The following is a 25273-nucleotide window of genomic DNA, read 5'->3' as shown; positions in this document are numbered from 1 at the left end:
GGCTGGCCCAGAAGGTAGTGCCCCCCACTCTCTCCCCTCAAGCCCCTTCTCCCTTCAGACCCCACCACATCCGTGAACAAAGGGGAGGGTGCTAGCAGAGCGGGGACCCCAGCAGCAGCACAGAGGGGACTGCCCACTAGCCTGGCCCCACCCCCTCCCCAAGGTGAGACCCACGGGAGACCCGGCTCCTGGGTGCACCTAGGAGAGAATAACCAGGGCCCCCCGGGGGGGGCAGCAGGCTCCTACCCCCTCCTCTCCGTGGGTCTCCACCTCCCACCGCTCAGCCTCCTCGAAGGAAAAGTGGGGCAGGAGGGGGTGAGAAGCCGGCAGAAGGCAGACAAAGGGGAGGCCCCTAAATGGCTCTGAGGTCTTTTCCGCGGACTCCCTCCCTTTCCCGACCAGTACCCCGTCACCCGCAGACTTGGGGGGTGGGCTGCCATCAATCCGGACTGGAGCTGTGGAGAAGGCGGGTTCCTCGCCCGAGAACTGGCTTGGGAGTGCCAGGTCCTGAGGGCGCCTGGGGGTGGGATCGGGGGTCCACCCAGGTGGGCAACTCTGAGGCTAATGGGGGGCTTGTCCTCTAGGGTGGCCATTCTCACAATGGGAAGGTACGGGACGCCGGTGGGGTCCCAGCCCTGCCAGCCGGGAACCTATTAGGGCAATGGCAATGCAAGAATCCTTTCTGAGGTTTTTCGAGCGGACCAGGCCTGGGACCCCGGAGCGGTCCGGGTGGCACTAGGCGCCCTGCGTCCCCAGGAGGGTGCGGCCCGGCCACCGTGCCCAGGGCCTGTTCGCGGGGCTCACCTGCATCTCGGACGCGCCGTCCGTCCGCGCGGCTCGGTCACCAATCGCATGTCGCTCCCGCCGGCGCGGCCCCGGCCCCGGCCCAGCCCCCCTCCGTCCCCTCCTCCTCCTCCTCCTCCTCCTCCTCCTCCGACTCCTCCGCCCGGCAGCCCGCGCGCCCTCGCGGGGCGTCCTGATCCGGCCGTGCGCCCCACGCGGCGAGAGTCGAGCCCACCGGCCCGGGGCGAGAGCGGAGGCCGCGGCCAGCGGTGCGGGCGGCGCTTAGAGCACGCGCCGCAGGGTCCACACACCAGGCTCTGCGTCCCCCGCCGGCCCGGAGCCGCCGCCGCCTGTGCCGCTGGGGCCCGAGTGGGGGCCGCGCGCGCTGCGCCGCGGGGCCGGGACAGGGGCAGGCGGGCTGCGGCCGTGCATGCTGCTCGGACCCCGGGCCCGATAGCCGGAGCGCGCGGTGGGGATTCCGCGTGCCCCGCACCAGACCCGGACCCGACCAGGACACGGACCGGGAACCAGGACCCGGACCGCTGCCGCCTGCGCCGCTGCCCGCTCCTGTTTTGGCTCCGGCTCCGGCTCCCGCGCCGTCCCCCGCCCGGCTGCCGCTCGGGCTCCGCGTTCTGCCGCGGCGCGGGGGGGGAGCGCAGAAGCTGGGAGTGGGGGGAGAAGGAGGAGGGACCAGGGAGGAGGAGGGACCGGCGGAGGAGGAGGGACGGAAAGGAGGAGGAGGTTGCGCGGCCGCCCAGTCGAGGGGGCGCGGACGAGAACGCGCCAACCCTGCCCCGCAAGAGAGGCGACCCAGTCCCCGCTCGCGTCCTGCACCGAGCGGCGCCTTCTGGGTCCAGCTCCCCACAGGTCCCCGGCCAGCCTGGCCCAGAGTTCCGTCCGCGTTCCCTCCGGGTGCGCGCACTCCGTGGGGAAGCGAGTCGGGGCCACACGCGTGTGCAGGCGTTCTCTCCGGGGTCGCTACACACTGCCACGTGGACGCACCCGCGCACGTGAGCGGACAACCCCCCCCCCCACACACACACACACACACCTGGCCAGGGTTGTTTGGAGGACAGTAGGAGAGGGGTCAGACCCGGGGCCGCAGTCCTGGTCCCCTCCTCTGGAAATGCGCTCAAAGCCCCCAGAAGCCCCATCCTGTGGCCCGGCCTCCGCCTTCCACCCCGCCCCAGCTTCATTTGCACCTTCGCGCGGGGTCCAGCCCACCCGGGTCTCGTCCTGCAGGGGGCGCGGGCCTCGCCACCAGCTGTGCCCTGAGCGCCGCGCTCAGCAGCCGGCAGAGGGCGCACGGAGCCTCGGCCTGGGCGGCTCTGTGTCTGACCCGGCTCGGGAAAACGTCTGGTCCACGGAATCCATCGGGTCCTGAGGCCACATCTAAAGATGCCCCAGGGAGCGAGACCTCTCCCAGAGATCCAGATGCCACCGAGATCTTAGACAGGGTGCCTTGGCCCCCTTGGGACCGCGCGCATTGTACACCCCTCTACCGCCGGGAAGCCAGGTGTGCTGCATGCCAAGCCAGTTTTGAGCACAAACATCGACGCGGACTCCACCGGGCACACGGCCCCTCTGTTAGCAGATCTGTGTCCCATAAGCACAGGGCTTCTGACACTTTGAGTCCACAAGGTGTGGTCCCCGAAGGCAGGCCCGGAAGCCGAGGCAGCCCGAGGCCATCAGTTTCCCCAGGCAAACTCTAGAACCCTGCTCTCAGGGTCCCCATCCAGTGCCAGGTTAACATTCCCTGGCCACTTAAAGAGCTGGCTCCCCAGCCCCCCCCCCCAAGCCCCACCCCCCCAGAGTCGCACAGACCTGTTCCAGGGAAACGGATCCTGGGTCCCTCTCGGGCTCACTGCCTCACCCCTGCTCTGGATGTCCTGCCTGGAGAAGATTCCTGCCTTCTGTGTCATGTTCATTCATGCTTATCCCAGGCCCGGTCAGGGCCCCTTCCTGCCAGGTGCCATCCCCCAGCAGTCTTGAGCAGAGCCGAAACTGTTCCCCTGTGACAGAGCAGGAGCCAGGCTCAGAGAGGTTACTCGACTTGCCCATGGTCACACAGCTGGCAAGGCATGAGCAGGGGATTTGAGTCGCCTTCCAGGCTGAGTAAGCCTGGAGGAGGATGGCTTGGCAGAAGGACTCGAAGGTGGGAGGGACCCAAGAGTCCCCTCCCTTCCAGAGCTCAGTGGGGGCGGCTCGGCCCTCACCTAGCTGCTGCTTGGACCCCCTTCCGATCTTTCAGCCCCCCCACCCGGCTGTTTGTGAGTGCCCGCCTCCAGCCACCTCCCACAGCGACAGGAATAGATGCTCAGGCTCCACACGGCGGCTCCCCAGACCCGGCGGGGGCGGGGCTATTCCTGGAGCTGGGCTGACGCAGGCGAGGTGCGGCCCCCCAAATCCCGCCCGCGACTCACCTGCTGCCTGCCTCAGGGATCGCTGGGGAAAGGGGGGCAGCCCATCGGCCTGGCCCACCCTGAATGCTGGCTGTGGAGGCTGGTGTCCTGGGGTGGGGTCCTCCAGGCCCACAGTTGTCCCTCTCCATCCCAGAGGCCTTCCCCTTCCCTGTGTCTCCAAAGGAAATGACCCTGCCCCTGTGTCCTTGTCACCCTCCAAGGAAAGTCATGGCCCTGGCAAGGCTTTGGGGGAAAATCGTGGAGGAAAGGCCTTTGAGGGTCATCCCTGACCTTGCTCTCAGGCCATACAGTCCAGCCGGGGTCCAGCCAGGGCCAGGTGTCTCTCCATCTCGTCTGCCAGGCGGCCCTCAACCCAGGGCTCTCAGGGGCCCTCAGGCCATAGAGAACCTGAAACATAAGGGTGGCCCAGTCCAACAACCAGGAGGTCTACCCCAGGGCTACATCAGGACCTTTCCCCACAGCTCCGAGGGCGTGACTGCGCAGGTCCACCCGCTGGGCGTGCCCGCCTCCTGGTTTCTAACCCTGCCTTGAGATCCAACCAAGATCCAGATTTTCCACTCTGCAGATGAGATGGCCCATGTTGTCCCTTTTCCTTTCCAGTCTGCAGACAGGAGCTGCCCAGGTGTATCCCACAGGTGGGCACCCAGAGGCCCTGGCTCTAGGGAAAGAATTTGACGGTCCCGATCCAGGCTGGATAGGGGCTGCCAGGCTGGATAGGGGAGGGAACAAGACCTTCTGGCATTTATCCAGCCCCTCTGAGAGCCAGGCTTTGAGCTAGACTTTACTCCTCATCTCACAGCGAGATGGGAGTTGCCAGCCCACTGCACACCTGAGGGTGCTGGCATTCGGGAGGGCGCCTCCTCTCCACACTCACTCTGTGCAGTGTCAGGGCCCAGGTCCTGCCCTCCTGTGCTTGGAGTCTGACTTGCAAGAGGTGGGCCCTGGCCCGTACAGGGATCCCTGGAACACAGAGGGTGGCACACACAGGCCTGTCACACATCTGGTCTGGGCTGGTCCTGCAGCCTGCGTCCTAGCACCTTGCAGGGTTTTATGATGATTATTTCTAAAGGCACTTGAAATTAATGACAGCTCTAAAATGGCTGGGACAGCGGAGTCGTTGTGGAGGCCTCTAATTAGCAAGAAAAATGGAGTTGGCAGGCAGGTGGGGGACTGGCAGCACAGGTCCAGGATCAGGGGGGTGTTGCTGTCAGGTGAACTCCATGTTTCCCTTTATGCCCCACCTTAGCTAATCACCTGTTGCATGCCCTCGAAGGATCATAACCCCTCTCTGGGCCTCAGTTTCCCTGATTATGCACGGGGAGGGCTGGCCTGGGATTCTCTAGGGCCACTGAGACAATGGAGAACATGGCTCCTTGGAGGACCAGGCACCCCCAGAAGGCTGAGTTCCAGAAGCCAGGCTATGCACCCCCTGGGGACACAGCAGAGGCCCCAGCCTCCTGGCTCTTGCAGCCTCTGTGCTGGGCATGGTGTAATGAAGTCCCAGAGCCTTGGGCAGGTGTGGAGAGGTGGAGTGGCAGGAAATCCATAGGTCAGAGCCCTGTGCTGGTGCTGCTGCAGAGGCGGATGGGGACAGGGCAACTGGGGGCACTGAGAGCAAAGTCCCCTTTTGGCAGAAGACCTGGAGCTGCAGCCAGACTTAGGCGCTTGCTGCCTCCTCCTGACCCCTCCCCAAGAGCCTGAAGATGGCTCACAGAGGGTCTTGTACACCTGCTCACCACATTCTACATGGGTGGCTGGCACAGGGAGGGACACAAGGGACACAGGAGGGGACACCCCACTGCAGCTGGCCCTTGCATCTGTGGTGGGTCCAGGCTGAGACAGCGATGGCAGGGGTGGCAAGCCCACCTGCCTGGACAGATGTCCTCTTCCCTGGCACCTACTGCCACCTTTCTCATCACCAACTGGTTTCTCAGACCCTTGAATCCTCTCTCTTCCTCCTCCTTGGCCAACTCAGGGCCCAGGGGTTCCTTCCTGAACCCCACTCCTCTTCCTCCCCTAGCTGGGCCTCCAGTCCTTGAGCACCTCCTTGAATCTTGAGTCCTCCTCTATAAGAATCTACAGTGGTTTCGTCACCTGCTGCGCAAGCGCAAGGACCCAAGTTCGATCCCAGTACCCCCCCAAAAAAAACTAGTCATTGGATAGGGCCAGGGATTTAGCTCAGTGGTTTCACCGCCAGCTGAGCAAGTGCAAGGACCCGAGTTCAATCCCTGGTACCAAAAAAAAAAAAAAGATAAGAATCTAGTGAGGCTCATGCACAGGGTGGCAAGAGGCCTTCATAATTTAATGCTCCCTGTGGATCCTGCGTGGGAGCTTGGCGGGACCCTGATGAACATGGGTGTCACTAGGCATCCTGTACACGGTGATGGGTTCACTCTGCCCCTGGCCCTTCCCCTCTCATCGGGTCTCTCCTAAGTCCCCTTCCAGCACCCCATGGTGAGAAACAGGACCAAGCTCTCCATCCTTTGAGAATCAGGAACACCTGAAGGGTGTGGATTGATCTTGTGTCTCCTCTGATTTCTGCAGTGAGCCCACAGCCCTGATGGCAGAGGGTCCCACGTGCATAAACTAAAGTCCTTTCATCAGTGGGAACCAGTGGATCCCCTAGAGAAGGGCCTGGGATGGGGGATAGGGCCACTCCTGAATCCTCACTCCCACCTCAGCGCTTGGGCCACTCATGCCTCTACTGGAGAGGGTCCCTATGAGTGATGTGTCGCTCTTCACAAGCAATGTCATCAATAGCCTTCTCCTGTGGGCACAAATAGGCCTGTGGAGGACTCCGGGCAGAAGCCCCGCAGCCATGGCAGGTCAGGGGGCTGCCTGCCCTGTGCCTCACCACGGTACCACTAAGCGGGGCTGCCTGGCTGTGGTGGCCATGGTTACCGAGGAGTAAGAGCTCTCTCTGCAGTCAGGTGTGAGCAGGGCATGTCCGCTCACCAATCCGAAGGCCCTCAAGGAAAACCCTACTGCTCTAACCCTGAATTACATGGGATGCAGTCGGCAGCCCTTAAGAAGCCAGGGAAGTGTGCACTCCATTTAAGAAAAAACATGAAATTGGGAACAGAAGCAAAAATGCAAATAGAAAAAGCAATCTGTATGAAGGGACCCTCCCCGGCTCCCCGCGACCTGAGGCTCCGTGCTTGGCAGAGCAGCTCCTCCTGAGATCCCGGCTTGCTGTCCCCAAGGCACGTGTCAGGCGGAGCTGGAGCTAATGTGTGCCAACAGGCAGCACTATTAGCAGATCTGTTCATTAAGTGCCCGTCTTGAGCTCTGCTGGGTTGGAGACTTGTTTATTAACTTAAGCCGGAACCTGTTACCAACGGAAGTAAAAGGCAGCGTGGCGGCTCAGAAGGTGCCCAGCCACAGAGCCAGCCTGCCTTGGGTTCTCATTCTGACTCTGTCTAACTGCTGTGTGATCCTGGACAAGTTGCTTCACCTCTCTAGGCCTCAGTTGCCCCATGATGGGCAGCCCTAAGATGATCCCCATGGTCTCTGCTCCTGGCGCCCCCATTCTATGATTCCCTCTCCCTGAGTTTGGGCTGGACCAAGAGACTCACTTGTGATAAGTAGACTATAGCTGAGTGATGAGACTTTCACTGCAGAGATTAGATTATAAAAAGCTGTGGCTTCTATGGAGGGTGCCCTCTATCCACAGCTTGTTGTCCACTCTGAAGGGGCAGCTGCCATGTTGTGGGCAGCCCAGTTGAGAAGCCCAGGGGGACGGGAACTCACACCTCCAGACGAGATCACCCTGGGGGCCATTTGTTACACAGCCACAGGTTACTGAGACATGCGCTGTCTGTTCAGGGTTGTACCAATCCCTGTCTCCCAAGGGCTGGGCCGTGGAGATCACACAAGAGAAGTGCCTGCTGCAGGTGGGGCGAGGGATGGCACGGCATTCCATGGTGTCTCTGTGAAGTGGAGGAGATGCAGTCTGTGTCCCTATGATCTCCGTCTGGATTGTGCATTCCTGAGAAACAAGGAGGAAGTACAGGAAGGTCCCCCCAGGGGCTGTCCACAACACTGAGAAACTGGGAGTTCCAGTGCTCATCCCCAGGAAGAGGAACGGACGGAATGTGGTACTGATCCCGCAGCGGAATGCAGGTTGCAATGCGGACAGGGACGTAGGAGTCACATACATCGGCATGGGGGACCCCACCCCATAAACTGAGGGTGGGGTCTGCATAGGCAGGAAAAGGATGCAAGCACTGGGGAGAGTGGCAAGCCCCAATTCTGGGTGCTGCCCAGAAACAGTGGTTTATTGGATCCTCTAGAAAACCCCAGGGGCTATTCTATTTTTGTTACCGCTTCTTACAGAGGAGGACACTGAGGCCAGAGCTCTAGGGAGACACTCCTGGCTCTTGAGTCTAGTGGGAGGCCAGAGCTTGGTTCCCCAGTCTGCAGTTAATTTTGGGGAGTCCCCCGTCTGTCTCATCCTCTGTCCCATAAGAGAGACTTGTTCCCCTTCCCCAGTCTGGTAGAGGGGACCCTCACTGAGCCATGATGTGTGTCAGCTGCAAAGCAGGGGCCCAGCATGAAGGAGGTGTGGACAACAGCAGATGTGGGTGGGTCGATCCCATCTAACACAACTTCACTCAGCTGGGTCATAGACCCTGAGGCCGAGGGACATCTCTGGACAGCTGGGATGGGGGCCCTGTGCAGGTGCTTCTGTAAATTCCCATGCAGACCTCAACCTGACCCGCAAAGGAGGGACTCTTATCATCCCCACTGTGGCAACGAGAACACAGCAACAGGGCGGGCAAGCAGCTTGCCGGGTCCAGGCAGCAGACCTGGCATAGTTAAGATGCCCTGGCCTTGAGTGTGGGCACAGGGAGGGAGGGCCCAGGTCTTGCTGCCCATGAGCAGCTCAGCCCTGACCAGGGGAGTCTGGAGATTGAGGGGAAGAAGAACAATCAGAGCAGATTTTCTGGATGGGAGGGGAGGTTGGTCCTTGGGCAGGTAGGACATCGTTCATCCATCTACCCATTCACTCATTCATTCATCCACTCAGTAAACATTTAACCACAGCCCTCCTTATACTCCAAAAACCCATGGCCTAGCAAGACCTAGCGTGACACGGGCAGAGGTGAGAGAAGTATGTGTTTGCACCCTGCAGATCAAGATGGGGACCCAGGAGGGAGTGGTGGCCAAGAGGGCAAAAAGGAGCCAGTCAAACTGGGCATGGTGGCGCATGTGTGCAATCTCAGCACCTGGGAGGCTCAGGCAGGGGGATCGCCTTGAGTTTCAGGCCAGCCTGGACTACATAAGGAGTCCCAAAAACTGAAGAAGAGGGAGCCATTCAGAGCCCAGAGGTAGGGCTGGCACTGCTCAGAGAGAAAGAGGGTGCAGAGGCCTGACCCTGGGGTTGGGGGGACATCCAGCCTGAGGGAGGCCAGTGCTGGCCAAGGGGGCCCAGTGTGGCTGAGGGAGGTTGAAGCTGTGGTGGCTGCACCTCTCTTAGGCAGGGTGGCTTCCGGGTCCCCTGCCGTTTGCAGCCCCACGGGCAGGCCAGCCCCTCTGCAGAGGCTGGAGAGCAGGAAGCTGGAAGCCATGTAATTATGTACAAGCGAAGGAGGTGCCTTAATAATTGATGGTGGGAGAGAGTAAATATCGGCGGAGGCACGGGGCCTCATCGCCCTGTCCCGTCTGGCAGGGACCCAGGGTAGCCACCCAGCTGCTAATATGCCTATAAATTATTGAACTTAGAAAGAAGAAAGCGGGTGTCACGTCGCACCCATGAACAGCTTGTTAGCTGAGACGGACGAAGGGGCGGCCGGCTTGGCACGGAGTCCGCTCCCCCACACCCGCCTGGTGAGGATGACGAGGGACACAGATGGGGGTGGGCGTGGCGAGAGGCTGAGCCCCGCTGGCCCTGGGCCCCGCCTCCCACCACTGACCCACGTGGAGTCAGGCGGTGCCCACAGAGGAGGCTGCAGGCTGGAGTACTGGGGATGAGCCATGCCCATGCCAGTGTTCCAGGAGCCCAGGAGCTGTGAGCTGGGCGAGGGTGTCAGATGCCAGGGTGCACCCCTCAGGGAGGCTACCTGCTGGCTGTGCGACCTACACAAGCTGCCTGCCCTCTCTGGACCACTGCCCAGACAGATTGCCTGGAGACCCTTGTGTCCACCTTGGAGGTGGTGGGAGAGTCCTGAGAGCAAACCCAGGTGACAGGACAGGCCCGGTGCCAAGAGGGCCCTGAGGAATGGGTGCCCCTTCCCCACACACCCCCACCTCCCAGCGTCTCCTAATACAGTCAAGCTTAATGAGGCTTCCCTTGCCAGGCTGCTTAAGGCTGCTTAAGGCTTCCCTTGCCAGGCTGCCACTCCATTAAGACCTGAGCCCAAGACAGCAAAGGAGGGGACGGTGAGGTAAAGAAGGTGGCCTGGCCTACCCTGGGTCCCACCATTGCAGGGACCCCACTGGGGGGCAAAGAAAGGGGAAGTCGGATCTGGAACCAGAGGCAGGGAGGCCAGGCAGGGTAGGGGTGGGGCCGCTGGTATTGCAGCCCCTCCTGGTGAAAAGCTTGGAACCCACTATCCCTAGGGCAGGGTTGGCTGGCTGAGGCCTCTCTAAGAAGTGGAGCTGCAGCCTAGCACTGTGCCCACCACTGGCCAGGGCCACACAGGTGGGTAGTCTGGGTCTAGAGGAGGTGTCCTTGTCCCCCACCTGACTCTGAGGGACCACAGATCAGCCCTCCGTAGGTGGCTCAATGCCTGGCCCATCCCTTGGGCTGGGTTAGCACAAAGGCCCACTCCCCAGTTCTGACCCAGCAGAGCACTGGTTCCATGGTGGTTTCCTAGGCCTCTTCTCCTGGGTGCCCTCTGCACCCTGTGTTATCTCCTACATCCTCAGTCTGTCCTGAGGTTTGCTCTGCAAGAGAGGTCCCACAGCTGCCAGAGGCCATACAGCACAGAAGCATGGGAGAACCCAGTCTGGGCCTCGTGCCTCTCCTTACAGCAGCTGGACCCAAGCTCAGTGCCATGATGGCGGCTGGTGAGACAGGGTGGCACCCCAGGAGCTCCCAGCCTGCAGCTCCCAGCACCCATCCATCCCTGCCCACAGGGCTGGGGCAGTTGGGGTGGTCCCTGCAGCGTCAGGCAGGCAGCCTGGTCAGAGGGACAGCTCTGGGCCTGGGTGCTCACTCTGAGCCCTCGGTATAGTTCCCCACCAGGAGGAGACGTCTCTGGTCCAGGACTATGTGGGTCACATGCAGGGGACAGCGCAGCAAGGCAGCCTGGCCCTGGGGCAGGTCCCTGCACAGTGCCAGGAGCCCGAAAGCTGCTGGAGCATCAGTCATGGCTGCACTGCACCCTGGGGCCAGGAGGCCTGGGCTTGGGGCTTGGGGTGAGAGGAGGGGCCAGGCAACCTTCCAGGGTTTGTCCTGGCTGTCTCCCTCTTCCTGCCACCCCCCAGCAATGGGCAAAGTGTCCCAGAGGTCAGGGACAGGAGACACTGACACTGGCCCAACCCCAGCACCGAAGTTCCAGGTTTGTACCCCGGGGGAGCCAGTATTGGCCAGAGGCAGGAGGCCGAGGGGAAACTCCCTCCTGGGGGTCTGGTGCCACCTCCAGGCAGGATGCCCAGCTTTCCGCACCCCCATGGGGTACATCTATAAACAGGAGCTTGTGATGGCTGGGAGAACCTTCTGGAACACAGACCCCTCCAGGTGGGGCACTCCGGCGAGTTCCCTCCCTGTCTACCTCCCTGCCTGAACGCAGCACCCACTCTGCAGGTGGAGAGGATCCCAGGAGAGGACCCTGCAAGGCAGGGAACAGGCCTGCACTGCCAGCCCGGAGATGAGCCGCCCTCTCCATCCCATCCCTGCCCGGTTATCTGGAAGCCCAGGCCCCACAGCCCTGAGGCCATGGAGTAAGGAGGACGCCCAATTCCTGGGTCCCCAGGACAGACCTGTGCCTCTTCTTGCTTTATCAGGGCCCACTGCTGCCTGGGGCAAGTCTGTCATCTGGGAAATGAACTTGGGGTTGGTGGGGTGTGAGCAATGGCAGAGGGAGAAGAAACCATCTGCATGTGGTCCACTGGGAAAGGGCTAAACCCAGGGCAGACTGCACCCCGATCTCCTGGCAGCCACTTCTGAAGCTGAGGGACACGGTGCCAAGCTGGGTCCCCTGACCCTTCCAGCCATACCACACAGAGGCAAGGAGAAGGGATGGTTTCCCCAGATGCGGCCAGTCCTGGTGCCAGGGACAGTCACAGAGGTCTGAGGCTGAGACAGAGGGACCTGGGTGGGGTTCTGTCACTGGCAGCCAAAGGTGGAGAGAGCCAGGGCCTCCGATGCCAGGAGGGCTCCCCACAGCCTCAGATCAAAACAGGACACATACACTCCAACACAGCGTGTTCGCACCACCTGCTGGGGCGTGAAAGCCAGCCATAAATACCTGCACCATGGCGGTGGTGCATCAGCAAGTGAGAAGACACGCCTGGTGTGCCCTCAGGAAGTTCCCGGTGACACACACACCACAGACCCCTCTGCATCCTGGACACCACCCCACTCAGACACATGTACTGGGGAGCAGTTCATCCCACAGTCCCAGCCCTGCACCACAGCAGGCCAGATTAAGGGCAGCAGGGCCTGGTGGGGAAGCTTGCAAAGATACCCCGCACCAGGAAGCTGAGTCAGGAGGGTCCCCAGATGCACAGCAGGTGAGCAGGGTGGAGTAAAGGTGTGTGCCATAAGCCTGCTGCCTACCACTCTTGTCTCCCAGGGTCACCACACAGTAGGCAGAGGGTGGACCTCGCTGCCCCACTCCACCGGTGACCAGCTCTTTCCACTCCCGAACACTGCCACATCGACCCCAGGGACTGCTGGAGGTGGAGAGAGCAGGGGAGTTCGTCTCATGGCTAAAGATAAATGCCAACTACCATCTGACTGGGAAACATCAGGAACTATTCCTCTCATTCATATAGGGCCCTGCACTGCCACCACAGCTGTCCGCACTGCTGCCATTCACTCGGCATCCTGAACACATCCTGCCGGTCCCATCAGCACCCTAGAAAGTTGGTGGCCTCTCTTGGGAGCCAAAGAACAAACAGGGGCCACACTGAAGACCTTGCTGGAAATCCTCAGCCCTGGGTAGGTGCTGACCAGCTCGTGGGGCAGGGAGGAGGGCAGCCTGGGGCACAAGGTGACCAATCCCTAGGACACCTCCGCTGCCTGGGGTTCCAGCCCACACCAGCTGCAAACCCAGCAAACACACAGGGTCCAGGCTTGGGCAGGAAGAGCAGCCCCAGCCCACCCCGAGTGTGAGGGAACACCCACTCCCAGCACACATGGGCTCACGCTGGTTCTGTCCCCAGAGCAGTCCTGCTTCCTGGCACCCCAGTGTCATGGCAACTGAGAGAGCTAAGTGGCGGGGTGACAGGGGAGAGGAGAAATGGCTGTGGCTCACAGTCAGGCAGGAGGCTCAGCTCCCCTCTCCTCTGCACCCCAAATACAGGTCCCACTTTGTGGGGAGGTGGGGGAAATGGGCAGGGGACTCCCAGGAGGGTGGTCCAAGGCTGCCCGCTCTCCCTGCCACACAGGTAAGCCTCAGGGGCCAGCCCCACCCTGCCATCTCCCGAAGGAGGGTCTTCAGGATCGGGCCCCATCACCACCAGCATGGCTTCAAGTGCTCCCTGGAGAGATCTCCCCCCGTGGACCCCAAGGAGCACTAGGAAGGTGGGACACGGAGGGTGCCACGACAGCCAGACCCCACCATGGGCCATGGGGAAGCAAGAATGCCTGGCAGGTGCCAGGCCTTTCCTCTGCACCCACAGGTGCCCCTTCATAGCAGCTAGGCCTCAACTCCTGTCCTCCTCCCTGCAGCCCCAGAAGGAAGGTCTGCTGGATTCCCATGGAATCCAACGAAAAACCAGGCACAGACCCAGGGTCCCGGAGGAGTGAGCAGCACTGAGTTCTCACAGAAGAGCATGGGCCTGAGAGGAATGGGGTGGGAGTGTGTGGTGGGAACTGCCTATCTTTAGGCACCGACCCTGGAGCCAAAGGACAGTCCCCCAGTGACAGCTAGAAGGTAAAGGTCTAGGGCTGGGCTGGGTGAGCATGGCTGCTGAGGCTTAAGAACAAGGTCCCAGCTCTGCCCTAGCTCTCCTGATCTGCTAGAAGACACCAGGAAGCCAGAGCAGAAGGGCCTAGGTCCCTCTGCCAAGCACGGGCCAGAGAGGGCAGGCCCTGCTCTCAAGAGGCCCTGACACAAGGTGGCTGTGGTCAGCACTGCAAGCGAGGGAAGCCCCGGAGGCCTTCCTGGAGATGGTTTGCAGGAGTGGCTGGATCCTGGCCGTCTTTCCCTCCCCTCCTGCCACACCCTTCTCTTCTCCTTGTGTTCCCATCATTGTTTCTTGGTTTTATTTTTAGCCCTCAGCCCTTTTCCTGAAAGTGAACAGCTGGGCTGCTGGAGTCGAAGAGGAAATATTTTTTTGACTACTTTGCAGATTCCCCTGCTCCAGGAAAACTGACACCACCGTTGCTAATGATGGACAGCACAGTACCTGCTTCCTCACTCCTTCCCCTCTCTCTCCCGGGTTCTGTTCCAGGACATGGAGAAAAGATGGGTCAGGGAGGAGTGGTAGGCGGGGTGGTTCTGGCTGCAGGTATAGGCTACTGACCCCTCATCACTATTGCTGACCTCACTTTTTTTTTTTTTGCTGTATAAGGGATCGAACTCTGGACCTTGTGCTTGCAAGGCTGACACAGCACCACTGAACTAAATCCCCGACCCTCACCAACCTCATTTTACAGATGTGGAGCCTGAGCCCCAAATCCCCAACCACAGCATTGATCCCAGGAGCCAGGGTTTCAGGAGCATTTGCTGCATGCCAGGCACCGTGCTAGACACATGACATTCATTGAACCTATGAGGCAGATGCACTGCTGGGGAAACTGAGGCTCTAAAGAGGGAAGTCACTGGCCTGTGGTCACATTGTGGGCTGGTAGAGCTGGAAAGACCCCAGGCAAATGTGTATGCCTGCCTCTGCCCTCTGGGGGCTCAGAGACCCTGCTGTGAAAGGGGGACTGGGCGAGTCTTAGGCAGCAACAACTGAAGTGGGGTGAGGTCCTCAGGGCCACACACACCCCTTCCCAAGGGTCACTCTATACACCCTGCTGTCCAGGGCTGGTGTCCTCAGATAGCTCCCTGCTCCTCTGGGGCCCCAGACTGCTACCTGCTAAACAGAGGACCCAAGGACAAGGATGACAGGAACCAGGCCCAGCCTCAAAGCTGCTATCACACACCCAAAGGGGCCCAGAAGTCCTGCCCACATATCTTGAGTACCCCTAGGGCCAGGCACTTGCAGCTCTTCATGTGCTATTGTGGGTCTTTGTCAGTGTAGCCCCGAGTGCAAAGCTGGGGAAGTGCATTACTACACATCTAAGGAAGGACTCCACTCTCGCACGTGGAGAGGACACTGGGGGACACAGGACTGCAGCCTCCATCACTGCCAAGCTCAGAACCCTCCTTGGCTATCCAGTATACGTGGGTTTGTAGGAGCAACAGTCATGGTCATGCCAATGGCAGTTTTGGGCAAAGGTGTGGCCTGCATTCATGAACTCAGAGTAAGCATGTTCCATGTCAACACCACTCTTTGGTAAGACAGTGGGTTTTGTGTCTGGATGCTGGAAACACGCACGTGCATTTGAGACGACTGCTCGTTTGAGTTTGTATATGGGACTGACCTTCAGTGGCGGACATTGCAACAAAGAGGCAAGGAACAAGTTCTACCCAGGTGCACAAAGAGGAATGACTGAATTTTGAATGCAGTGGAGACAGAAAGGAGCTGGGGTCTGGGCCCTGTGGCTGCTGAGGGTCTGGTCAGCTGGTGTGGTCTGGAAGGCTGAGGAAGGACCCCAGCTGTAGGGCAGAAGCTGGGCCCCCCAAAGTGACAGACAGGCTGAACTCTGTACCCTGCCAGGACTTCCACAGCTGCCTCCCCGGTGAGGGTGATGGCTCCCAACACTGCTTTCACCTGGGCCAGGGGACAATGCAGAGCATAAAAAGGGGTCCTTCCACTCCTCACCCCAGCTCTGTCAGCCCAGGGCAGCTGTGGAAAGCCGGAAAGTTTTCCTGCCAGCCCCACCCAGCTGCCAGGTGACACTGGTCAATGCTCCTAAAATCCCAAGGCTTCATCTTTTCCAGGGATGTGACTCAGTGGGGAGGGGCTTTGTAGACGGTCAAGAGGAGAGCAAGGGCAATGAGGGGCTGGGCTGTCCCCGGAACTTTGTTGTCATTGACGAGCTGACAAGGTCAACCTGACATCCATGGTGTGGCACATAAATACGTACAGGGCCTGTGCATACATGTGCCTGTGGAGGTTTTTAAGACCCGAGGCCCTGGAGACACCACCCCGAGACTGAGGTTAAAGTGGGGGAGGGGGAATGAGATTTCAGGATAATATTAAAAGCAAAAAAAAATTATTATGTGTCAAAAGGAGTGGGGAGGCTTAAATAGCTCCCAGGTGGGACACAGAATAAAAGAGTCCTTGCTGTTACTTTTTGATTGTCTCCACGCAGGGAAGACTGGCAGAGGGTCGCCATGGCAACCCTGGGCATCCAGCAGGGGGCAACCTGGACTCTGCAGGTTTTGTCTGGGCTGAGCCATGAGTCAGCCTGTCAGAGCCCCAAGGCCAGGGCTGGGTTCAATCCCGGCAGGATCCTTATCCTGGATTTCCAGTCCCTCTGGTCCCAGAAGCCACACCCAGGATGGGAAGAGATACACAGGAGTTGGGTGGTGGAGGGGCACACATCTCCAGATGGGGCTGGAACCCAGAGGCTGAAGGGTTGTCAGAGACAGCTAGGAAGTCCTGCAGGGGGTCACAGAGGGGAGAGGAGCCTGTGTGGCCAACACAAATGACAGGGCACGGACTGGGAAGTAGAGCGAGGGAGTAGGCTGGCATGGACAAGGTACCATGCAGGCTCGGGTGTGGTAGCTGTCCCTGACCACATCAGGTCTCCATGGTGGGTGTGAGAGCCAGGGGTCAGACAGAAGAGGGGCGTAAGAAGCCAAACTCAGATCACAGAAGGGCAACTAGGACAGATGGCGTGCACAGAGCAGGGGAAGCAGATGATGGGGCCAGGGGAAGAGGAGGCTCTCTGACTGCCAAACAGTAGCCATGTTTTCTGAATAAGTGAATGACTGACAGCACTGAATGAGCGTGTTTGGAAAGCAATGTGGAGCACTGGGAGGCAGTTAACACCTTCTCTCTGCTAATTTGCAGGCTGCTATCGAAAGAGCTAAACAAGCTAATGAAACTCAACTGACCTAAAAATGGCAAGTGACAGGCCACTGACCTGGGAGGCCACGGGAATCTGAGTGTCAGGAAGGGGCTGTTGAGTGTACCCAGGGCAACCTAAAGCCAGAAAAAGTGGTATCAGCTCCCTCTCAGGGTCAAATGCCAAACACCCAAATCTGTAACGTGTGACCATGGCACCGGTCAGGTTCCAAGAAGACCCATGTTGTGCCCACTGCCCTGGATCTCTTCCAGCCACATTCTAAGCTAATAAGCAGGGATGGAAGCAGGTGCCAGGCTCAGTCTGCAGTCCCCGAAATTGCACTCGAAACAGCATCCAGCACAGAGCACTCACAGACCTCTGAGGGTACCACTGGAGAGAGATGCCAGCCATGGTGGCCCCATGGAGTCTTGGGTACTGTTGTGGGACACCTCTCCCTGCTGAACTGGCTCATTTTGCCCAGTCTTTGTCAAGGAAAAAGGGCCCTGCAGGAACTGGGGGCTTGGGGTTGTAGAGTTTGAGGTCTCTGGGTCTCTGGGGTGGTCAGGCCCTCAGGCTTGAAGCCTTAGGACACGTCTCAGATCCTAAAGAAGTCAGGGAAAGCAGGACTGGGAGACCCACATCCATTACTCATCCCTCCAGACCTGCTCCATGTGCCTGCAGAGGTGATGTTCCCAGGTAAAGCCCTGCGGCTCCCGAGGGGCAGGTGCACACAGACCACATCCTTCACACAGGCCTAGTGGGTCCCCACTGTCTTTGGGTAAATCTTTGCCTTCTCTGTCAATCAAGGAATCAATGGGGCAAGGGCATCCTTCACTGGGCCACTGTGGGGACTGAGCAGGACAATGACACCAAAGCGCTTCATTAATGCTAAGTGCCCAAGAGTCACTGCTGTCCTCCCTGCTCACAGTGACTCCCTGAGTAGAAGAGTCCCTTCCCACATCTCAGGGGACTGGGACGCCTTTCTGCTCCACACTCTGGGACTATGGCTGACAGTTCCTCCATCTTCCTGAGTGACCCCCCCCCATCCCTTGCCTGTGCTGTAGCTGCAGAAGGAGCGTGTGTGCACATACGTACACGAGTGTTGATAGAACATGGAATCCTAATTCCCATGTGGGTACATTTCCAGGCAATGTCTGCTGCTCACACCTGTGCTGGGTGCTCCTGGCCTCTGCTGTCCTTCCCCTGGAAACTGCTTCCCTTCCTCCTTCACCAGGGGGTCCTTCTGGGTTTCCAGGCCAATGGTGTCAATCGCGGGCCTAGGGAAGCGGGGGAAAGGAAACAACTAGGCCTGCTGGCATGAGCCTTTCCAGGAGGAGTGTGCCTGTCACTGCACCTGACCTCTGTGACTGTGAGCTCTGGTTAGCAGAGCAGGGTCTGACTCTGTGGGCACAAGGACAAGGCACGTGGATATGGCCCCACTCCCCCTCCAGATTCACCTGGAGGAGGGGAACCTGGCAGCTGGCAAAGTGGCTCTCAGAAGCCAATGTCAAGGTGGGGAGGGGATCCTGAGGCTAGACAGGGAGAGGGACTCATCCAAGGTCACACAGCCCGTGGCAATGGACTCAGACCCAGGTCATGGTGGCTCTGGGTTCCAGGGATTTCAAGGCCTCATCTGTTGCTCTGATTCCCCTGGGGCTCAAGTAGGCCAAGCCCTAAGTTGCTGTCCTTCCACACTGTCCCCTTCCCACCAGGCCTTGCTAACTTATCCCAGCCTATCCTGGCCTCTAGGGCAGTTCTGTGGTCCCCAGCAGGGAGGAGGAAAGTCGAACAATGAGAGGCAGGGTCCCCAGCCAAGTGGGCTCCCCAGACCCCCAGACCCTCCTGGCTTTGAAAGGAACATTTGTCGGGTGGAATTGAATTTCCCGTTCGATTGCAGCAGGAGTAATTTGATCTGGGTCTCATGGAGCTCTTAATAAAGTTAAGGTATTACTGATGTCTGCTGCTTTTTCATTTGTTCAAAAAAGCACTGAGGTGGGGAGGGGATGAGCCCGGGAGTGAGACATCTGTTCTTCCCACCTGGGCAGCCACCATGCCAGTACTCTGGGGAAAGCACCACCTGCCTCTGTTCCAGAGGCAAAGGCCTTCACCCTCAAGGTAGGGCCTGTCACCAACCCTGATGGCCCATCTCCATGGGCAGGAAAAGCAAGGGAGGCTGGGCCTCTCTGGAGATGGGGTGAAGGGAAAAGGGGCTAATGTCCATTAGGTACATTCTGTGGCCAGGATCCGTCTTCCTTTAGTCCATGCAATGGGTGTGGCATCCTGCAGCCATCATATAGGAATGTTTATGAAGACCCCAGTTTTTTTTCTTTTAGGCACAAAATGAGGAACTGTTCCCTTGGAATGTAGGTGTGGTCACATGACTTAGTTTGGTCAATGAAATGTTAGTGGAAGTCACTGAGTCTCTTACAAGAGGAAGGCTAAAGAGCCAGCAGGACCTTAGCCATGCCTCTTTCTGCTGTCATGGTAACCATGGATCCACATGTGGAGACACTGGGTACCCATCAGCCTGGGGTCCTTGGTGGCAGTAAGGAACTACTGTCCTATGAGTAGAGCAGAAAGAAAAGGAGCCTGAGTCACTGGGAGTGTCCGTTATTGCAGCAAAACCTCCTCATCTGATGCATACAGGGCTACCTACCAGGTGCCCTAGTTTCCAGATGAGGAAGTGGAAGCCAAGAGTAACTTGTGGGGGGAACCAGAGCGAGTAAGCAGCAAAATCAAGAATCAGTCCTGACCCGTGTGAGGCCAGGATCATGGGCTCTCACTGCCACCTGGGCTGGCTGAGTATGATCAGACCAGACCCAGTGGGGCCGGGCCAGGCTCAGCACTGCCTCCCCATCCTCTGCTCTTGCTGCATGGTGACCCTGCCGCCCTCGCAGGAGCCCACTGGAGATGCTGGACTGGGCCTCAGTCTGTGATGGGCCTTAGCTGGGTGACCATGCACGTCCTTCCCTGAGCCTCAGTCCCCTGGTGTCCAATGGGAATGGTGCTCCTCTGGTATTATAAGGAAAGAGTGAGATGCAAGGGTCTTGCACACATGCAGGCTCCGTGCTTGGGCTCTGTGGTGATTGGAGGTGCTACCTGGAGCTGAGGGTCCTCAATGGGTCTCACCCAGAGTCACAGTGAAGGAGCCAGCATCTCTGGACTCTCTGGTCCCCAGGGTTGCTGCTATCATCCCATTTCACAGAGTGGAGAAACTGAGGCCGCTGTCGGGTCCCCACACGTCTGGTCCCCAGCCCTGGCCAGATGTGTGGTAGGAGCTGATCTTCCTTGTCGGTGCCCCAAGCCCTCCTAACCCTGCTTCCCTACCCTTCCCCACTTCTCTGTTCCTCAAGGAGCCTTCTGTGGGGTTTGGTTGCTGAGCTATGATGGGCTGGTGGGGTGAACTCCTGTCCTGGACTAGTCCGAGAGCTGGGCCTACTTCTCTGGCCTCTGCTGCTGCGAGTGTCCTTGTGCCAGGGCTGGGCACTCCAGGGACACAGATGAGGGGAAGTAAACCGGCAAGGTCCAGAGACAGCGTGAAGCCTCGAGTGGGGGCAGAAGGGACCCAGACTTGGCTTTGGCCTGGCCAAGCTCTGGGGAACAGTGGTCCTTCCGTACCTTCAGCAGCCCCAGACGCTCCCACCGCTCCCTCTGTCTGACTCCATCCCTCTCCCTCCTCACCTTCTTCCACCCCCTACCCCTGCCCTTTTTCCCTTCCTAAAAAACACAGAGAAATGGGATTCAGAAGCCTACACTGCCTGCGAAATATGGTTCAGCCTCCCCAAAAGAGGAAATGCCAGCGTGCGGGTTCTCATGGCAACTCCGGCTCCTCCCCCCCCAGCCGCCCTGTGCCCATCTGGTGAGATTCGCATGGCACTGACTCAGACAGGCCCAGGGTCCAGGCCAGGCTGCAATGGGGCCACACCGGTTTCCTTGCTGCCCTGGCCACAGCACATGACTCTCTCCTTTTTCACCCCCCACCAGCCTACCCAGGGTTCAGGACATGGGGTGACACTTAGGGGGTTCCTGTGGTCAGGTATGATCCGGGTGCCAACCAGGGCACCCTGCCTCTCCTGCTCTCTGCCTTCAGGGGTTCTGCATCGGAGTGGCTTCTCTGTCCCTGCCACTTGGGCCCCAGCTGCCTGCCCCATCCCAAGTGACGGCACAGGCACCCAATAGCTCTGGCCTCTGAACCATGTGGCCAGGGAGCTGCCCTGGGCACTATTCCTTCATGCCCCTGATCTGCCATCCCCACTAGCTTTCCAGGCCAGTTGGCATCTCCATGACTAAAGAAACGGAAGCTAGTGAGTGCCAGGCAGGCTCGGAAGCTCCAGGGCTGGCGGCTAAGGAGCAAATCTTCCAGGGCCTGGCACCCATCCTGCCTCCTTCCTGGGGCCCCAAGGAACCAAGAAGCAGATAAGGGCCATGGAGGCCACCTGGGGCTTCCAGGCTCCCCTCCCCCCATCTGACTCCAGAGCCACTGCCCTGGACCTCAGCCACCCCTGGTCGCCTTCAGAGAGCCACTGTGAGGTGGGAGAGGCCAGGTAGGTTGGAAAGGTAAAGGCCAGGACCCTCTCTGTCCAGCTTCATGAATGCTGCTCCCTCTGTCAGTGAGGGAAACATGCTTTGAACATACCAACACTGCCTCAGTCCCTCCTGCATTCTTCTCTTTGTTAACCTCCTAACCAGACATTCTCATGAGTGTCTGAGTTGGGGAACCCCAAAAGGGAAAGGCCTGAACCTCTAGGGGCACAGAGATGGGGCCCAGAGAGGGTGAAAACTACCCAGGCCACACAGTGGGTCTAGGATCAAGCTGGACCTACCAGCAGGTCCCTCCCTCGCTGCCAGGGGTCCTCAGAGTCCTGTGCTGCTCCCCCAATCCTGTCTCCCCCTTGACAGGGGTGGGTGGAGGATGGGGGCAGGGAGGAGGCTTTGGGAAACAGATGGGCTTGGAGGCTCTGCTGCAGGGGGTTTGGGGAGGGGGAGGAGGCCCCGAGAAACTGGAACCGTTACCAAGTCTCGAGTTAAAACATTCTTCACACTCCCGCCTCCTTTACTGTTCTGATGCACCAAGACGTGACAAAAATGTGTCAGATTTTTTAAAAACCACACACATACAAATGCCAGTCCCCGTCTCTGCCACCCGCCCAGGCTTGGGCCATCTGCTTCCTGGGGGCGGGAGGGGAGTGGGGTTTGGCGGTCGGCACTAGCACTCTGGATGCCCCCAACCCCAGGGCTAGACCAACACAGAAACGGCCCCCAGGGGCGGCCAGGTGCCAGGTGGCGAGGGCGGGGACAGTCCCCTCTCCCAGCCCCTGCCCACACTGCCCACCTGGCCCTTCACGCCAAGCGGCACATTGTTCCCTTCCCTTCAAATGAGAGCGCCCTCCCTGGGACGCCCAAACTTCCTCATGGCACAGATGGGAAACTGAGGCCCAAGGAGAAGAGGCTTGCCCAGGCCTATGTGGAGGCAGAATGGTGTCTGTGCCTCATGAATTCACTCAGCAAACGCTGGCCAGGGGCATTCTTGCCCCTCACACAGGCCCACTGTTCCCAGCAAGGGGGTCAGTGCCGAGCACACGGAGGTGCCCTGATCCTCACACTCAGGCCTGTAGAGGACGGCAGGGAGGGGACAGCCTAAGAGTGGGGAAAGCCACAGCAAGGCCAAGCAGCCCGGCAGCCCGGCAGTGGGGGGCTGGAGGGAAAGGAGGCTGAGAATCATCCAGATGTGAAGGGGGGACTGTCTTACAGCCCTGGGAGTTCTGGTCCCTGCAAACACCCAGGTCCTGGGTAAACAGGGACAACTGGTCACCCTGGAAGCCCGTGAGTAGCAGGATCTCGGCCTGCAGGCTCGCAGGCTTTTCTGCTGGACCCTCTCCTTTACCCCTCAGATCACCAACCTGGGCCAGGCCCCAAACCTGAGGTTCTGGTCACCCTTCAGGGCCCAGCCCAATGCCAGTCCTCCAAGCAGGTCCCTGACTTGCTGGAAGATGCAAGAGCCATTATGTCACCTCAGACTCCCCCACTCAGGCCCCTCCTCATGGGCACCCTGTCAGTTCCCATATTGTGTTACACTGATCCTGAGGTGATCTGACTCGTTCTGGATGTAGAGGCCAGGAGAGGGGAGGGAGCTGGCCCCAGAGCACACAGCTGTGGACAGCAAGGTCCACTCAGAACCGAGTTCGGTCCGTACAGGCCTGCCAGGGGGTGGGGCCAGGGAGGGTCAGGGAGTGGCCAGCCACCTCCCCGGGAAGGGACTGAGTTGAGCGGTGGCTGTTCTGAGGTAGCTGAGTGGATGGGCAGAGCAGGCCACACCAGGACATTTCTAATGGAAGAGTGGAGTCTCTCAATCGATCACTGCACTGCAAGGCAGCCTGACCTTGAGAGCCGGCAGGCAGGCAGGCAGGCGGGGAGGCTGGAGTGGGGCAGCCTCCAGCGGGGGCTCTGGGGCCCTGGAGGCCACCTTGGGGAAGGGCAGGGACTGACTTCCTGTTAGAACCTGCGGGCTCCCAAACCCCTTCATCTGGGAGGGTCTCCAGAGAGAAGGAGTCTGAGTGGGCCTCAGTCTCCCACTCTATTCCTGCAGGACTCGCTTGGGCCTTAGCGACCTGGTGGGAGAGGAACCTCATTGGGGTCATGGGTGTGGCACAGGGACTGGGCAGAGGTGCAGCCACCAACAGACTGGGGGGTGTGGATACCACTGTGGACAGTGCCTCCAACCCTCAGGGGCTCTTGCCTGGCCCCTCTCATGAAGAACCATGCTCCCAGGGGAGTCCAGCCTCCTTCACCCTCCCAAGGTGACCCCAGCCGATGCCTGACATGGCTATAGTGCAACACCAGGGAAGAGGCTGGGAGGAGTACTCATTGGAATTTGTCTGGGTTAGTGGGTTAATTCAGCAGCTTAATACAGGACAGTGTCAGAACATGCCCAACACAGTAAAACCTGAACGTTACTATTACTAACAGTGCTCAGTACTAATACTATAGCTATGATGCACCATACTGTAGTTGGAAAGAGCTGTGCCCAGTCATGCACACTTTAGTGTGAATTGGTTTGAAAGCCACCTGCTTCCTGTTCACCCTAATCTGAGGCCAGCTGGTCTTGGGTGATGGTAATTTTGGAGCTGCTTGTGTGGGAGGCTTAAGAAGCAAGACTCAGGTCTCTGAGTACCCCATTTGGGGCCTTCTGAGACAGTGGACAGAGTGCAAAGTGGGGTGAGTGGCTCCAGGAGCTGGGTGTCCTTGGTTCTCCGGGGCTGGCCTGGGAGCTGCGCGTGCACAGGGAAGGGGCCAGACATCTGCTCAAGGCATCGTCCCAGGATGGCAAGAGGAAAAAGGCGGGCTTCGGGGTGCCCCAGGGCCTGGCTGCCTGTGCCCAGTGCTAGGCACTTGGGGAGAGGATGGGGAGACGAGGACAGGGCTGGGGTGCCTGGGCTGGCGAGAAGGCGAAGCCCTTTGGCTAGCAAAGGAGCTTACTAGGAATGAGATGGCAGAAGCCACGAGGGGGCAGCTGTGCTGGGGGGGGACCTGGTTCCACACAGGCCTAGGAAGGAGATGCGTGCGTCAGCAGGGTTTTGGTCCACGCCCCAGGCCCGCAGCATGGAAGGCAGACGGGCAGAGAAGAAGCCAGGGGGCAGGATGGGGGAAAGCCTGAAAGTGTGGTCAGACCTGCAGGACGGCGAGGCAGGGTTCTGCATGCCCCCCCCAAGCTCGTCCCTGCCTGGTGGGCCCCACCCCAGTGCAGGCCACTGCTGGGCCTCGGTTTGTGCACCCACGAAATGGGGGTGACAGTGCCCACCTTGCCATGTGAGGCTCCTGATGAGACCCAACACAGTCCCTGTGCTTGTCCTGCTGGGCCACAACCCTGAGTGAAGGTAGAAGACATACCTTCTGTGACACAGGGCTCAAACAACCGCTGGACGCACAGCCAGACAGGAACATGCATCCAACACCACCCCAGACTGTGCCCTTCTTCACCAACTGCCTCACCTTCTACATTTTTCCTCCTCCCATCCTTTCCAGGGTCTGTCATGGCCTCGGGACAGAGGCTGAAGGAGAAGGCAGTGGCCTCATAAGTAACAACAGGCTGATGGGCTGATGGTATGAATCTACCTTGCCAGCTCCCCACCCTACCAATAGGAGATGAATGTCCCCAGCGTCTGGGCCCCGGGGCACTCGGTGCATACACGTAGGGAGCCATAGGGTCACCAGAGGGGTCGTGTGGTGCCACAGCTCCTGTCCCTGCTTCCACCCTCCACAACCCACACTGTCACCACTCCTGAGCTCCAACGTCTGGCGAAGAGACTCTGAGCTCTGGGTGGGGCCAGGCCAGGGTGGGTCTGCAGGCAGCGATGGGCGGGCTCTCAGGACAAGGCGAGAAGGGAGGACTATGGAGCTGGCAGGGCCCCTGGGTCACAGTGGCAGGCAGCTCTTTCCACGGGCTCTAAAGGAGGAGGCAGCAGCCTGGCCCCCTGAGAATGCAACCACCATCACCCTCATCTTCACTAACCCCAGGACCCTCCATTCCCAGAAGCCCTCCAGCCTCTTTTACCCTTTCGCGCGCTGCTCAAGGCCTGGCTGCCTTTGCCTTGCACTTCCCTGTGGCCCTGCCTGGGGTCTCTGTTCCCACACAGTGGTCGTGAGGCAGCCCTGCCTCATAGTGGCCTCCAAACCACCTCCCAGGCTCCTCTGGAGGCTCAGCGGTCTCTGGATTGAGACTCTTAAGGCAGCTCCAAGCCACCCTCCCCACAACTTGACCACACACATGTGCACGCAGCACACACACATGATGCTGGTGCTCCAGTAGCAGGCCCCCCCCACCACACACACA

General features: G+C 59.5%; 1 protein-coding gene across 8 annotated transcripts in view; it reads right to left on the bottom strand.

The window, feature by feature from the left end:
- The window catches only part of Lingo1 (leucine rich repeat and Ig domain containing 1), a 142888-nt gene that overhangs the window by 13446 nt on the left and 104169 nt on the right, over nucleotides 1–25273 (bottom strand). Inside the window, exon 1 of one of the 8 annotated variants that reach the window (XM_004872060.3) lies at nucleotides 2608–3058. The exons of 6 other annotated variants lie outside the window; for them this stretch is intronic. Coding sequence is in view for 1 of the 2 variants with exons in the window: in XM_004872059.3 (XP_004872116.1) it covers nucleotides 805–810 (6 nt within the window). In the remaining variant the exon portion in view is untranslated. Of the gene's footprint in view, nucleotides 1–804; nucleotides 883–2607; nucleotides 3059–25273 lie in introns of those variants that run through there. One more of the 8 variants, XM_004872059.3, reaches the window with a different exon arrangement.

The sequence above is a fragment of the Heterocephalus glaber genome, unplaced genomic scaffold (assembly GCF_053883595.1).
Source record: "Heterocephalus glaber isolate CG9 unplaced genomic scaffold, H.glaber_assembly_v1.0 deba00001140, whole genome shotgun sequence".
In the NCBI taxonomy this organism is placed as follows: domain Eukaryota; kingdom Metazoa; phylum Chordata; class Mammalia; order Rodentia; family Bathyergidae; genus Heterocephalus; species Heterocephalus glaber.
Note: the sequence above shows the minus strand (reverse complement) of the source record. Positions and strands in the feature narration are given on the sequence as shown.